The 16,490-nt window shown below is 47.3% G+C and overlaps 1 protein-coding gene across 7 annotated transcripts in view; it reads right to left on the minus strand.

Moving 5' to 3' along the window:
- ACTN4 (actinin alpha 4) overlaps window positions 1–15,255 on the minus strand; it is a 92,128-nt gene extending 76,873 nt beyond the window's left edge. For 3 of the 7 annotated variants that reach the window (XM_060693796.2, XM_060693794.2, XM_060693793.2), the window contains exon 1: window positions 14,962–15,234. In XM_060693796.2, the coding sequence (XP_060549779.1) occupies window positions 14,962–15,102 (141 nt within the window). In that variant the 5' untranslated portion in view covers window positions 15,103–15,234. Of the gene's footprint in view, window positions 1–8,045; window positions 8,423–14,961 lie in introns of those variants that run through there. The other 4 variants (XM_060693797.2, XM_060693792.2, XM_060693795.2 and 1 more) reach the window with 3 other exon arrangements.
- Between the last annotated feature and the right edge of the window lie 1,235 nt (window positions 15,256–16,490).

Consider the following 16,490-nt stretch of genomic DNA (forward strand, 5'->3'; position numbering starts at 1 on the left):
AGAAACCACGCACACGCACACAAACACACGCACAGAGATCAAAGCCAAAATGGAAAATGTGTCTCATTCACCAGCCATTTCACCGACGGTCACAAAGAGGTTGGAAAATAGCTCCTCGCCTGCTGTGAGTCCACAATTGTCTTCAGCAAAACACGGAGAGGATGCGTTATGAAATTAAAACTCAGCTTTGTTCCATTTTTAAACCAGGAATCAAAATAAAAGCCAGTCTTGCCTCATTTTTAAACCAGGAATCCAATTAAAACCCAGTCTTGTTCCATTTCTGAACCAGGAATCGCTAACTTAGGGAAGCTGACGTTAGAAACAAGCAATTTAGTTCTAAGATAGAAGTCAAGAATTCTTCAATTTTGGTCATCTTGGAGTTGAGTCCCGCTGTGAAATAAGAGGTTGTACTAAGTAACCGGAAAGAGGCATATTTTCTGAGCCCCCTCCCACTGCCACCATTAGGGTATCGCCTTTTGGCGATATCCTTGATGTAGTCTAAATCAGGGGTCTCCAACCTTGGCAACTTTAAGACTTGTGGACTTCAACTCCCAGAGAGTTGAAGTCCACAAGTCTTATAGTTGCCAAGGTTGGAGACCCCGGCCTAAGCCAGCATCTCCCACATTGGTGGACAACTGATGTTGCTGATGGAACTTCAACCCAATGAAGTTAAAGACAAAGAACAGAGAAGCAGAATCGGGGTACAAATTGCTGGCTGATGAGGAACCCCTTCAAACGGGTGATGGAGAACTAGCTCGTTTTCCACAAACAGGACCAAAAGATGCCAAGATGGACTTAACCCCCGGAGTCCAACAGTTCTAAAATTGGCCAACAGATTCGCCATTCTGAAGACATGTCGACTCCTACAGAGAAATTAAAAAATAGATCTGTGGTCTCTTTTCGGGCTTCTAAATTTGGAAGAGGCACATTCTGAACGTCCATTTGCTTTCGTTGGGCACATGGCTTTAACGTCACCCGTCCACATGGGGGCACGGGGAACGGGAGAAGGCCAGTTCTCAACCTTAAGGTTGAGGCAGTGAATAAATCATAATCCACTACATCCACTACAACCAGCCAGACTCTGTTCAGGGTGCCACTCAGTGGTGGTATTCTACCGGTTCGCACCGGTTTGGGCGAACCGTTAACTTCGACTTTCAGCCGTGAGCGAACCGGTCCGCTCCGTTTTTGAAGTGGGCCCACCCGCCTGCCCTTATGTTATACTTACCTATATTTCCATTTTCCGAAGCTCAGCTGATCAGGGGCGGCAGAGTGCATTGCCGCCCCTCAGCTGTTTTCCTTGCCAGCAGCACTGCGGAGGGTGAATTTTCTGCAAACTGTGCATGTAGCACGCACACGCTCAGCGAACCGGTTCTCAAACCGGTAGGATCCCACCCCTGGTGCAACTCTGTTTTAGAGTCAATGGAGATTCTCAGTCATCCAGGTCATCGTTGTCCCAAAGGTGCTTTTCTTTTTTCAAGAGGTGACTGGACTTTCTGGTTTGTTTGTTTTTTCTTTGAAGATGTTTCGCTTCTCAGCCAAGAAGCTTCTTCGGCTCTGACTGGATGGTGCGGTATGGAAGGATTGATACGCCTTGCAGACAGCTGGTCATTTGCATCCTTTGCGAGAGTCGCTGAGGCCTCTTGGAGGTTTATGTGTGACCTCAGGGACACCTGAGTGGTGCAAATGGGGTGTGGGGTCTTCTTGGAAGTGCTGATAGGGCTGTGTTGTAGACTGGAGATAGATGACATCATATCCCTCCCGCTCTGTTGGACGGTAAATCCTCCCATTAAACATCCTTCCATTATAAATCCTGAAGGAGCAGAAATCCTTCCGTTCCCCGCCATCCAGTCAGAGTTCAAGAAGCTCCTTGGATGAGAAGTGAAACGTCTTCAAAGAAAAACCAAGAAATTCCAGTTGCCTCCTGAAAAAAGCACCTTTGGGACACCCATGACTTGGATGACTGAGAATCTCTACAGACTTTTAGCTATGAAATTTGGGATGAACATCCTTCGAATGGTCTGGGAGTACGAACGGATTTCCAGAATAATTGCAGAGTCCAGGAACCAGGAGCACTACAGTGTTTCCCCGAAAATAAGACCCTGTCTTATATTTTTTTAAACCCTGAAATAAGCGCTCAAAATCCCGATTGGGTTTATTATCAGGGGATGTCTTATTCTGGGGGAAACAGGGTACTCCAAGTGGCCTCAATGACTCTCTAAAACAGTGTTTCTCAACCTTGGTAGCTTGAAGATGGGTGGACTTCAACTCCCAGAATCCCCCAGCCAGCAGAGCTGGCTGGGGGATTCTGGGAGTTGGAAGTCCACCCATCTTCAAGCTTCCAAAGTTGAGAAACACTGCTCTAAAAGGATGCAAATGACCAGTTGTCTGTAAGGAATATAAATCCTTCCGTTCTTCACCATCCAAGTCCGAGCTGAAGAAGCTTCTTGGATGAGAAGCAAAACGTCTTCAAAGAAAAAAGCCCGGTTGCCTCTTGAAAAAGCCCCCGCTTTAGAGCCAAGTCAGCATCTTTAGAACTGATGTCCTGCAAAAGGCGTCCGGAACAAGCAATCCATCCCAGCCAGCCATGACATCTCGCAGCTTGGATGTGCTCCAACCCCATAAACGTTAAATCATGGCTGGTTACTCGGGCACATTTATCTCCTGCCCGGCTCTTCAAACTAACTCAAGCAAAATAATAATAACAATAATAATTTTTTTAAAAGAAATGCCCAGGCAGCCCAGGTTTCTCGGCTGCCAGAAACTTGGACGCAGATCCTTTTAAGCGTGCAATTTACAGTCTGGGCTTTGTAAGAGATGGATGGAAGAAAGGTGCTTCCAAGGTGTTTTCTGAGCCAAGATTTTGACTTCCTGGCTGTATGACAATCATTGAGATGTTTCTCTGGGCTGGGAACAATTGGAAAATATACAGGAGGAATTCCTGTTTATTTTCAACGGCACAGAAGGCCACGGCAGCTGCTACTGAAAAGGTGCAGAGCTTGTCACCTGCGAGACTAAACATCCTCAACTGTCGGTTCCTGAAACAAAACGCCTGACACACAATGCACAACTTATTCACACGTGGGCATGCACTGTTACCTAACTTGTTGGGTTGGCAATATATAAGCCATCAATGTAGCTTTAAGACTGCTGTACTGCTTCATACTGCGTCCTGATTGGTTAGCTCTGTAGCCAACGTCCTTAAGAGGGAACTAGAAACATGGTTTGTTCTCTTTGCTAATTCTTGCTCTCTGATATCTCTGTATGCTACTGTTTGCAAATCCAGAAGAACTGTTTATTGTGAATGACTGCGACAACTGGTAAGAAGACTTTGTTATTGGATTATTCCTGGACTGTCGTTTTGGCTATCTCCTGCTTTATATGTGTATGACCTGGACTGTTTTTTGGACTGTGCCTTACTATTTCCTGAAAGTAAACATAACTCAGTGTATCTTGTGTGTGGACTGTGTTTATTCGTAACTACTCTCAGTTGCTTTCATGTGCACACCCTTGCTACTCAAGGGTTACTCTGCGAATTCCTTAACACGCACTTTCCATATGTTTCTTAACTGCAGTGATTCACTTAACAACAATGGCAAGAAAAGTCATAAAATGGGGGGGGGGGAACTTGGGGGACCCCTGAAAGTAAAGGAAAGCTGCGGCCAGATCAGAAACACAGTAATGGGTTTCCCTCGTTGATCGGTTCACTTAATGACTGAGTTGCCAGTCCTAATTGTGGTGACTCAAACGAAAGGCTACCTGTACAGAATTAGTGTGGCTAAGAATTACTGAATTAGTACTAAACTAAGACACTTGTCAATTAAAAGGTCGGCAGCTCGGCGGTTCGAATCCCCAGTGCCGCGTAACAGGCTGAGCTCCTGTTGCTTGTCCCAGCTTCTGCCAACCTAGCAGTTCGAAAGCAGGTAAAAAATGCAAGTAGAAAAATAGGGACCACCTTTGGTGGGAAGGTAACAGCGTTCCGTGTGCCTTTGGCGTTGAGTCATGCCGGCCACATGACCACGGAGACGTCTTCGGACAGCGCTGGCTCTTCGGCTTTGAAACGGATATGAGCACCGCCCCCTAGAGTCGGGAACGACTAGCACATACTTGCGAGGGGAACCTTTGCCTTTACCTTTTACAGAATTCGTATTTAACAAGGCCTCCTTGCTAGAGAGGCCTTGTTTACAGGTTATTCCGGTTTACTGAACTGTCAGCTCTCCAAAATTCATTCCTTCTGCTAAGAAAAACAGAACCATTTCCCCAAGCCAAGAGATAACACGGTCGCAATTCTCCTTCCTACTTTTTATGTTGCTTCTTGAGAGTTGCAACTTTTGATATGCACTCAACTGGGGGGCACTTCAATACTGTTACACTATCGGCTCGCTGGCCTTTTTTCAAAGCCAGGAAGAAAAATCCTTCCTATTCAAAACGTATTTTGGAGGGGAGGGAGGGGGAAGTGGCGGGCCCATTAAGCCCCACCGGGAATTCTCCTTGGCCAATTAAGCAAAAAAAAAAAAAAAAAAAACACGCCCGAAATCCGAATCCTGTTAGTTGTGCAAACTTTTATCGTTGTCGTTTTTTTGTTTTTTTTCTCAGCAGCTCTGCAGAGAAGGCACCGAAACAAAAGCTAGTTGGGTGCGTCACATCCATTTGTGCAGGGCCTACAAAGAGACGGCTGTTTATCCCTGCAAGGACCACCCATCGCATTCAGGATTCAGCACACTTGCAGCCGGCTTTCGCAAAGTGTTTCGTCCCCCCCCCCCATTACAGGCCGCAGAAATGCACCTGAATGAGGAACATCACACGCTCTCCAAATATTGGCATTGGCGCTCAACACACCTGCCCCTCAGAGGGGTCCACGCCTCTCTTTTTTTTGTGGGGGGGAAGGCTTGTAAAAATCCAAACATTCATCCCATTCTATATAAACAAGATTCCCTCTTATGCTCACAAACAGGAAATGCATTATAAAAAGATACCCGTTACTTTAAACTATCTTGGTATTAATTAACTTAACTGAAGGTAAAATTCACATCAGAAAACCTCTCGCTGACCAGCCCGGTGTGCCACTGTCCCTAAAGTGTTATGTAATTGAATATACTATATATGTGGTGTTTGTGTATTTGGAATATATATATATCTGGTATATATCTATATATATCTATATCTATATATCTATATCTATATCTATATCTATATATATATATCTGCGCCTTGGTGGCACAGTGGACTAAAGTGCTGTTAATTAGCACTTAGCTGCCTGCAATTACTGCGAGTTCAAATCTCACCAGGCTCAAGGTTGACTCAGCCTTCCATCCTTCCGAGGGAGGTAAAATGAGGACCCGGATTGTGGGGGCAATAAGCTGATTTCGTATAAAAAAAGAACACTGCTTTGGGGGGGGGGGGCAAAAGCCCTACTAAGCAGGTATATACAAAAGTATGAAGGCTATTGCTTAACGCATTGTAAGCCGCCCTGAGTCTCCGGAGAAGGGCGCCATATAAATCGAACCAATAAATAAATAAATAAATAAATAAATAAATAAATAAATATCCATCACTATCGCTTAAGAGTTATGTAATTCAGTATACTATGTATTTGGGGTGTGTGTAGATAGATTAGATAGATAGATAGATAGATAGATAGATAGATAGACAGACAGACAGACAGACAGATAGAGACAGACAGACAGACAGACAGACAGACAGACAGACATAGAGATTAGATAGAAAGATTATAGATATTGGATGGATGGACAGAGAAAGAGAGAGAGAGAGAGAGATAATGGAAAGATATATTTGGTATATATCCATCAATCCAAAATTCAAAACTACTTCTAAGCTTCAAATGGGCTGTATGCAGGTAACCCTCGACTTATGGCCACGATCAGGGAGGGAATGACTGTCGCTAAGCGATGCCGCCATTAAGTGAGTCCTCCTGTCTAATTTTACAACTTTTTTTTTCTCCAGAATCATTAAGCCCATCCAGCTACCTTTAAAGACTTGGCTTGTTGGAAGCCGGTTGGGAAGATCATAAAAGTGATTCCTGGACACGACGACGTCATAAATACAGACCTGTTTGCCAAGCACCTGAATCTGAGTTGTAAGTGCAAGGGAAAACTGTAGGTCACTTTTCTCCACCATAATTTCAAACGTTTGTTAAATGAACGGTCATAAAATCAAGGGTTACCCCTTACAGATCGTCGGATTGGAGAAAAAGTAAAATTGAATAAATTGGGGCTTTGAAGCAGAGGTAGCAATTTTAATAATGGTCAAGCTCTTGTTACTCACTGCCACACCCACACCCACAATCGCACACAGCTCCACTTTCCAGGGGCAGGAGCACTTTTCATCGTGTTCTCAAAATCCAAAATGCAACTCGTGTTTCACCCTTCCTTACGGTCTGACCAAGAGTTGAGAGGCCCCGAGCAACCCAGATTCGGCCCATCTGGATGGAAGCAGTTATGCAAAATACATTCCATATGACTACCTAACTGTGAAACGGGTTCACCAAGTAAGTGGAAACACAACAGATTCGCTTCGACTTCAGGAAGTCGCCAAGAAGCAAACGTTTTGGGTTAGAGGGCCAAGCGGTGATTTTTTCCAACCGGGAGTTTTATGCTTTTCATTTATTGTTTTAGTGGCTTGATGTGGTTATTTTACTGAAGGGCTGTCAGGTGCCTAGAGGCACCTGGGTAAGGCGTGTTAGCGTAGCAGCTTTGTAAATAAGTAATAAAATAACTAGGTCCAATATTCTGAGCGGCTCAAGGTCGACTCAGCCTTCCGTCCTTCCGAGGTCGGTAAAATGAGGACCCAGGTTGTTGAGGGGCGATAGGCTGACTCTGTAAATGGCTTAGAGAGGGCTGTAAAAGCACTTTGAAGTGGTATGTAAGTCTAAGTGCTACTGCTATTTTCCTTCCTCCCTCCCTCCCTTGTGGTCAGAATGCAATATTGCAGGCTGACTCTGCCCACTGCCAGGAGTTCGATCCTGATGTGTTTAAGGTTGACTCAGTTGTCCGTCCTTCCGAGGTCGGTAAAACCAGGATCCAGGTTGTTGGGGGGCGATAGGCTGACTCTGTAAACCGCTTAAAGAGGGCTGTAAAACAACGGTGAAACGGTATATAAGTCTAAGTCAGAGTTTCTCAATCTTGGAAGCTTGAAGATGGGTGGACTTCAACTCCCAGAATCCCCCAGCCAGCAGTGCTGGCTGGGGGATTCTGGGAGTTGAAGTCCACCCATCTTCAAGCTTCCAAGGTTGAGAAACACTGGTCTAAGTGGTATTGTTAATATTGCGAGAAGTAAGACACAAAAGAACCACGTGTGAAGTTCCCAACGTATCCCTTTTCCACCAAACAACACCCCGTTGGTCTTTTGATTCAGGGGTAGGATAGGGATGAGCTTACAACAGCAACAAATAGATAGTCTTCAACTTACAACCAGGTTTTACAACAGCATTGAAAAAAAAGCGTTTTCTCCCCACACTTACGACCGTTTCAGCCTGGTGAGATTTGAACTTGCAGTAATTGCAGGCAGCTAAGTGCTACTTAACAGCACTTTAGTCCGCTGCGCCACCAAGGCTCCTGCACCATTTGTCCGAAACGGTACAGAGTTTCCTGCTTGAGCGGGGGGGGGGGTTGGACTAGAAGACCTCCAAGGTCCCTTCCAACCTCTATTAATCTGTTAGCCTCGCCCACATCTTCTCCTCCTTCAACCTCAAGCGAAAATGGAAAAGGAGGAAGGGGGGGTGTTACGGGCTCTCCGGGACCTTAAATTTTCCATAGTGAATCGAAATGAGGGTCATTCCATGCGGTCTGCAAAAACAGGAATGCAGAATATCAGACCCGCAGGTAAGTGAAGGAAAGAAGGGGGCCCGCGTTCCAGTTACACACACAAAAATTCACTTTGCCAGTCCCCATCCCCCCCCCTTCTGGTTTCTTTATACACGCAGAGAAGTGGCTTTCCAGGCTGGCACTCAAACATAAAACTTACACTCCCCCCCCCACACACACACAAACACAGAGTGAGAAATGCACACATACATACTTCCAACTTACAGCCTGGCGGGAAATTCCACGCTGCTGCTGCTACTCCAATCGGGCCGATCCTACCGAGTGGCAGAGAGACCCACGGGGGAAAAAAAATCGCTCGGGTGCCACGTCACCGGGACTGAAGTGTGGAACCGAAGAGGCCTGCAGCCAGGTGTTGAGCTCTGCTACGGGTTTGCAACTCTGCACGCACCTCCGTCTCTTTCCCCCCCCCCACCACCACCCCGGGGCCCTTTATTCCAAAAAGTTTGACTCAACCAGCATTTGGAAGGAGACGCTGGCATTCGCGTCAAGCCACAACTATGCCAGAAAAACATGGAAAAGCTATTAGCTGCTCGGAGCTGGCGCTGAGTCAGGATAGTATGTGAGTCTAGCGTGGCTACTATTCGAGTTCAGTGCTTCTCAAATTTGGTACGTAGCTTTAAGAGGGGGGGACTTCAACTCCCAGAATTCCCCAGCCGGCATGGCCGGCTGGGGAATTCTGGGAGTTGAAGTCCCCTCCTCTTAAAGCTGCCACAGTTGAGAAACGTTGATTTTTTTTGGGTTGGGGTCTTGATTTCTGCCTAGCTCCTTAATTTCAGAGCGAGGAATAAGCACAAAACTTCAAAGCTATTCCCTGATATTTTTAAAACATCCTAGTCCAAAAAAAGTGCGGTGTAGGGATTTTTTTTTTTGTCCTGCCAATTCAGAATTTCAACCACCGCCAGAGCTCACTCAGCCTTAAACCGGTTGGCAGCTCGGATCATTTAACTGAATAGCAGATGGCCAAATTTGGCTTCCCTCATATTTGCCCACAAATATCCAAAGGACAAGTCCTGGGCTGGATGAAGCCAGCCAACCAACCATGCCGGAATTCAAGAAGAAAACTCCCGTCAAATCTTGGGAGTAATTCCAAATTCTGAGAAGGGGAAAACTTATTTTTTTATTTTTATTTTTTAGCCTTGATTTGCACTCCGGCAAAACTTCCGGTTCCGCCAGAGAAATTCTCTCATTCCAATACAGATAGCCCTCACCTCTTAACGTCCGACCACAATTGAGCTCAAAGTTCCTGTTGCTAAGCGAGACCAAGGTTAAGTGAATCCTGCCCCGTTTTACCACCTTTCTCGACACGTTTGTGAATCGCTGCGGTCGTTAAGTTAGTATCATGGTTGTTAAGTGAATCCGGCTTCTCCGTTGACTTTGCTCGTCAGAAGGTCGCAAAAGGGACCCCCTGCCGGGACACTGCGACCGTCATAAGTATGAGTCAGTTGCCAAACATTCAAATTTTAATCACGCGATGCTGCAATGAACAACAGTCATAAGTCACTTTTTCCAGTGCGGTCGTAAGTTTGAACGGTCACTATGTTGTAAGTTGAGAACTATCAGAAGTTAGGTGGTCGTTTCAGGCAGAATTAAATGAAAAATCACATCATCACAGCTACCCTTCAAATTTAGCTTGCTTGCAAAGCCTTCGTAACAGGAGCCACGCTGAATTATTTGACTGATTTATTATGATTTATTACGTTTATTTGCCACCCCATCTCGTCTACGAAGCAGCTCTGGGCAAGCTTACTGCTTAATGTATTTAATTTGCATGCTACCTGACTCCTAACAACGCACAATTGAAAAAAACAATAAACAAAAACAAGGAATGCCACACCTGGAATGCCGCATCCATTTTTTTTTTTTTTGACACATTACAAAAAAGATGTTGAGACTTTGGAAAAAGTGCAGAGAAGAGCAACTAAGATGATTTAAAGGCCTGGAGACTAAAACAGGAGGATTCCAGTATTTGAGGGGCTACCACAAAGAAGAGGGGGTCAATTTATTTTCCAAAGCATTTGAAGGCAAGACAAGAAACAAGGGTTGGAAACCATTGATATGGGAGCTATTTTTTTTTTTAATTTGATTTATATGCCACCCTTCTCCGGAGACTCAGGGCGGCTTACAATGTGCTAAGCAATAGCCTTCATCCTTTTGTATATTTATACAAAGTCAGCTTATTGCCCCCACAAACTGGGTCCTCATTTTACCTACCTTAGAAAGGATGGAAGGCTGAGTCAACCTTGAGCCTGGTGAGATTCGAACTTACAGTAATTGCAGACAGCTGGTGTTAATCACAATGCTATCAGTCTGCTGAGCCACCAGCAGACACCATTTTATCAATGGATAGACAATAAAGAATAAAGAATGGAGATGAAATATTACATATGAAATGAAATTTGGATAAAATGTGTAAACAGTTGTTTTTAGTTAGATGAAAGAACATTTGTCACAATTGAAATTTTGAAAATGTTGAGAGCACGAAATGACTTTAACCGATCGAAACACTCTGTCTGTAAGTATATGGAAGGATGATGTTTTTATGTTGTTTTTGTTTAAAAAAATAAAAAACCTTCTTCTAAAAAAGAAAAAGAAAAAATGGATGGAAACTAATCAGGGAGAGAAGCAACCTGGAACTAAGGAGAAACTTCCTAACCGGGAGGACAATTAACCAGTGGAACAGCTTGCCACCAGAAGTTGTGGATGTTTCATCGCCGGAGGTCTTTAGGAAAAGACTGGACAGTCACTTGTCTGAAACGATATAAGGTCTCCTGCTTGAGCAGAGGGCTGGACTAGAAGACCTCCAAGGTCCCATCCAGCTCTATTCTGATTATGACTCAGAGAGCAAGAGAACAGAAACCAGAGTGGAATGGGGGAAAAAAAAAAGAAAAGAAAGAAAACACACAGAGAGAATCGAAACTATCCAAGGACTCCAACTCACTCAAAAACCTGGGGTTTTATTTGCAATTTACTCAACAGGCCTTACAACAAGTGAGATCTGTGTAGCTACAAATGGCCGGGATTCGAGGCCCCCACATTGCCATAAATTGAATATAAGTTGAATTAAATAAATAAATAAATAAATAAGACGACCACCCACCAAGGTCAGGAGTGGGGGTGGAAAACAGCAACACTTCAGACATCTCCCAGTTCACATCTCTGCCGCCTGCTCTCCGGAGCTATAATAATTATGCAATTTTCCGAGACTCTAGGCACCAAAATACATACATACGCCTCTGACTCAGGGAGTTGGGAGCAGTTTAAAAATACAACCTGGATCTGGCAGAGACTTGCGCCCAAAATGCACATCAACGCTTGGAAAGAGGCGGAGAAGTAATTCAATGGCCTGGGCTAATATGAATTTTAGAATGGGTGTAGGTGTGTTTTAATTTATGGGCCACATTTTTATATATCCAATTTTAAATTGTTTTAAATTTTGTAAATTTATATGTGTTTTAATATGGCTGTACACCGCCGTGAGTCCTTCACGGGAGAAGGGCGGTATAGAAATCTGATAAAGATAAAGAATGGCGTTTAATAATTCTGTCTGTCTGTCCTGAAAACGGTCGTTTGCAACACACAGGTCGTCCTCAACGACTACAATCGAGCCCAACATTTCTGTCGTTGAGCGAGACATCTTGGTCAAGTGAATGTTGTCCCGCTTTACGGCCCTTTCTGTTGTTGAGCGAAACGCTGCAGACAGTAAATTAGTAACACGGTTGTTAAGTAAAACTGGCTTCCCCCACTGCTTGTCAGAAGGTTGGCAAAGGGGGGGGGATCACATGATCCCCCCTCCCTGGGGACGTCACAACCGTCATAAATAGGAGTCAGTTGCCAAGCCTCCGGATCTGGATCACGTGACCATGGGGAAACTGTGGGGAAAAGATCATTAAGTCACATTTTTCGGCGCCCTTGTAGCATTGAAGAGTCACTAAATGAACTGTTGGTAAGTCAAGGACTACCTATATAACCATTTGAAATGTTATTGGGTTTGAACGGGGGAAGGGGGGGTGGACTAGATGATCTCCAAAGTCCCTTCCAACTCTGTGATTGTTACATCACAGGCAGTGGAAGTAAGAGGCAGGGAGATTCCCTGTTTTTGTAAGGGGCCAGGGACCGTATGGGTCAGCTCTCCCTCCGACGTGACAGCTGACCTTGGGGAGAAGGCTGGAACCAGAATAGGGAAGTGAGGGGCGTGGCAGGAACCCTTTGATCCCAGGGCCAAATAAAACCAGGCGACACCGGTGCCTCCTAAATACAAAAGGGGAAAGAGGCAAAAGAAAAAAAAAAAAAAAGGAAACGAACTAAAATGCAGCAATCATCTAAAATTAGTGCCTGGGATAAATTATAATTGTACTGTGTATTATTATTACACCTGACCTAGCCGTATTTATAATAACATATATTTATACACATATTTATAATTACAGTTCCTTCCTCGGGAATTATATTGTACAAATGTAAGCCAAATCAGGAAGGTAGTGGGGGGGAGGGAGGAGGGATAGGGGGGAAAAAATAGAATTTTCTGCTTTTTTTGCAAGGCAGGGACTATTCAAAGCATCCCTATATATATATATATATATATATATATATATATATATATATATATATATATATATATATATATATATATATATATATATATATATTATATGGGGTGGCAGGGAGATGAGGAGAGCTTTGCTCCAAAATGACCACTTAACCTGTGACATTTTTATTCTTGGAGGATGCAAAGGCACCCAAATCAACTTGTGGTGGCTCAAGGCTCCCAAGGGACGGGACTGCACTTTCAAAAGTCAGTTTTTCCCACACTCCGTAGGCTAAAATGATGGGGGGGGGGGGGGAAGCAGCTCTAATCTCCCATCTCATCCCACATTGCTGGATGAATAATTGTCTAGGGGAGGGAGGGAGGGAGGGAGGAGGCTGGCAGCCCTTCAGCAGGCAAATGGAGCTGCCCCACCCAGCCCTACCGTTGGCTTCTCTTCCTGCCCCCACTCCCCTTTGGTAGGCAAACACCAGGCACCTGACTGGCAGCCAAGCTCCGGTGCCCTCTAGGAAGGTAATCCAATGCTGACCTCTGCCCTGCCCACCCCATTCCCCTTGATGGGCACTTTCTCCACGCCTCGCAAGCATGGAGCATGCCAGATCAGACGTGACGGCTTCAACACGCCACTGCCCTTCCCGGTCTGGTCTCGCCCGGACAGGCCTCTCTTGAATCTTCAGAGCCATTCGCCTGGCAGCCTCCAAGCCACCCCTCTGGCACCCACATACAAAGCAACTGGGACCCCGCACTCCACCCCAAATGCCAACGTGGGGCAAAGGGTTCCTTTCTTCAATGGGAGGTCGGGAGCTTTGCTGGGGTCATTTAGGGTGCAGCTTCCATGCCAACTTGGGGTGCTTTGATTTCTCGGGCTCCCCTCCAGCCAGAGACCCCCCCTCCCCAATGCCGTTCCTTTCCAGCCTCTGCACTGCACAGGCAAGCCAGGACTCCAAAGCCCATAGATGCCTACAAAGGCCACCCTGACCCTCCAGCCGTGCCCAGGCGCTGCCCGAGGTGGTGCCAAGGGCCCTGTGCCCCCCCCCTTCCTCCTCCTCCTCCCCAGCCGTGACTCAGGACCACTCCCAGCCAGCAGGATTGCGCTGCCCGACCTGGCCCTGGCTGGGAGCTCGTCCTTCCCCCGGATGGCACCTGGCGCAACATCAGCCGCCTCGCCATCAGGTGAACCACTGTGATTGCGGGCCTTCCCTCTCTCCCACCCACCCACCAGCCCCCTTCGCCGCAGGGCCCCCCGAAACCCGGCCTCCCCGGGCATGCATGCCCTGCAACCCCCCCACAAGAAGGCGAAAATCCAGAAGGCAGGAAAGCCAGATCGCTTCTTCACTCGAATTCATGCATTTCCCTTCCTCTTCCAGCCACGAGACACCAGGGAAGCCACGCACGAAAGTAAGTTGCCCGGGTCTTTTTTGCCCAGCGCCAAGCCCAGTCCAGTCCCCCCTTGGGCGTGCAACGCGTCCTCCTCGCCACGCCGGAGGATGCCCAAGGTGGGTGGGCGAACAGGCGGCTACCCTGGTTGCCCAAAAAGCACGCCACCTCTTTGCATTGCCTTCGAGCAGAGCAAGCACTCTGCCCATGCCCAGAGGCACCCTCGCCTTGTGATTCTCCAGCTAGAAGGTGTTTTCCCCCCCCCATTGCATTGCCTTCTAGCAGAAGCACTCTGCCCATGCCCAGAGGCACCCTCGCCTTGTGATTCTCCAGCTGGAAGCTGTTTTCTCTCACCCCACCCCATTGCATTGCCTTCTACCAGAGCAAGCACTCTGCCCATGCCCAGAGGCGCCTTCCTCTTTGAGTCTCTAGCTGGAAACTGTTCTCCCCTCTCCCCCAAATTGCTTTCTAGCAGAGCAAACACTCTGCCCATGCCCAGAGGCGCCCTCCCCTTGATTCTCCAGCTAGAAGCTGTTTCACACCCCCCAATTGCATTGTCTTCTAGCAGAAGCACTCTGCCCATGCCCAGAGGCACCCTCGCCTTGTGATTCTCCAGCTGGAAGCTGTTTTCTCTCACCCCACCCCATTGCATTGCCTTCTACCAGAGCAAGCACTCTGCCCATGCCCAGAGGCGCCCTCCCCTTGATTCTCCAGCTGTTTCCCTCCCACAATTGCATTGCCTTCTAGCAGAAGCACTCTGCCCATGCCCAGAGGCACCCTCCCCTTGATTCTCCAGCTAGAAGCTGTTTCACACCCCCCAATTGCATTGCCTTCTAGCAGAAGCACTCTGCCCATGCCCAGAGGCACCCTCCTCTTTGAGTCTCTAGCTGGAAACTGTTCTCCCCTCTCCCCCAAATTGCTTTCTAGCAGAGCAAGCACTCTGCCCATGCCCAGAGGCGCCCTCCCCTTAATTCTCCAGTTGTTTCCCCCCTCCCCACAATTGCATTGCCTTCTACCAGAGCGAGCACTCTGCCCATGCCCAGAGGCGCCCTCCTCTTTGATTCTCTACCTGGAAACTGTTCTCCCCTCTCCCCCAAATTGCTTTCTACCAGAGCGAGCACTCTGCCCATGCCCAGAGGCGCCCTCTCCTTGATTCTCCAGCCGGATGCCGTTTCCTCCCCTCCTCCCGCCCGCCCTCACCTTGCGCTGCTGCTTCTCCCAGGCGGGGTCGAGCAGGAGGTCCCGATCCCAGTCGTCCTCCTGAGCCATGTAGTCGCCGATGCCCGGCCCGTTGCCTCCGTACTGATAGGCAGGCTGTCCGGCGGTGTGGTAATCCACCATGCTACCCGCGGGCGCTTGAGGGGGAATTGGGAGTCGAGCGGCGGCGGCGGCGGAGAGAACGAGCGGCAGCTCCGAGCTCGGCGGCTGCACGGCACCGACTGACGACGACGCGCCCCAAGCGGGGGCCGCTGCGCCTGCGCCGCCACGCCCCCACGGCCCGAAGAAACCCCGCCCCCACGGGAGAAGACAAGAAAGCCCGCTCTTGCCCGACCGCCGACCAATCCGCGACGCTTTCGCCAGAAGCGCAGGCGCTCAAGAACCCGGCTCTGCGCAGGCGCAAAAAAAAGAAGCCGTCCGCGAGCGGGAAGAGCGAATATGAGGGGAAAAAAAAAAAAGCGTTTGGGAATCGTCCTGTGGGGCCGGTCCCTCAGGAGGAGCGGTGCCCAGTGCGCGTGCGCGCGAAGGATTCCGATTCCCCCCCCCACGCGGTTCTGCCCTTTTTTGGCATCTCCCGCGTGGATGGATTTGCTTTTAAGTGTTATAGTTTCAAAGTAAAGAGGCTCCATCGGGGAGTCGTGGACGTGGGTGGGTTAAAGTGGCCCTTTGGTTCATGATTCAGACAAATTCTTACAGAGTTTCTCAAAACTGGGCAACTTTTGATATGTGGACTGCAACTCCCAGAATTCCCCAGCCAGCCTTGCTGGCTGGGGAATTCTGGGAGTTGCAGTCCACATATCTTAAAAGGACACCATGTTGAGACACAATGCATTAGGACAGTGTTTCTCAACCTTGGAAGCTTGAAGATGGGTGGACTTCAAGCTTCCAAGGTTGAGAAACACTACATTAGGGATTTGTAACTTTACTTCTCCTAATATCTCTCTTTAATTCTGTAGAGATTCTCCATCATCCAAGTCACGGTTGTCCCAAAGGCGCTTTTTTCAAGAGGCAACTGGACTTTGTTTTTTTTTCTTTGAAGACGTTTCTGCCATTTGTCAGAAATAGTGTAGGATCTCCTGCTTGGGCGAGGGGTTGGACTAGATGACCTACAAGGTCCCTTCCAACTCTAGTTAATCTGACGTTTCGCTTCTCATCCAAGAAGCTTCTCCAACTCCTATCCTGTCAGAAGTGAAGAAGCTTCTTGGAGGAGAAGCGAAACGTCTTCAAAGAAAAAAAACAAAAACAAAGCCCAGTTGCCTCCTGAAAAAAAGCACCTTGGAGACATCCATCTTTAATGGTAGCATGAAAGACAGTGATTCAATGGGTACTTTTATTAGGCCATGGCATCTGTCAAGGAAGAAATTAAGTGATTAAACAATCCATACTGATTTTTAACAATAGCCACTATTTTTTTTTATTTGTTCAGTCATGCTGGTTCTTGGAGGATTCGACCACTTCCTTTCTTGGTGCAAACTTGAGGTTACAATTTAAGGAACTTGTGGTTTAAAATA

Source organism: Pantherophis guttatus, chromosome 10, assembly GCF_059756535.1.
Source record: "Pantherophis guttatus breed Tessera chromosome 10, ASM5975653v1, whole genome shotgun sequence".
NCBI lineage: Eukaryota > Metazoa > Chordata > Lepidosauria > Squamata > Colubridae > Pantherophis > Pantherophis guttatus.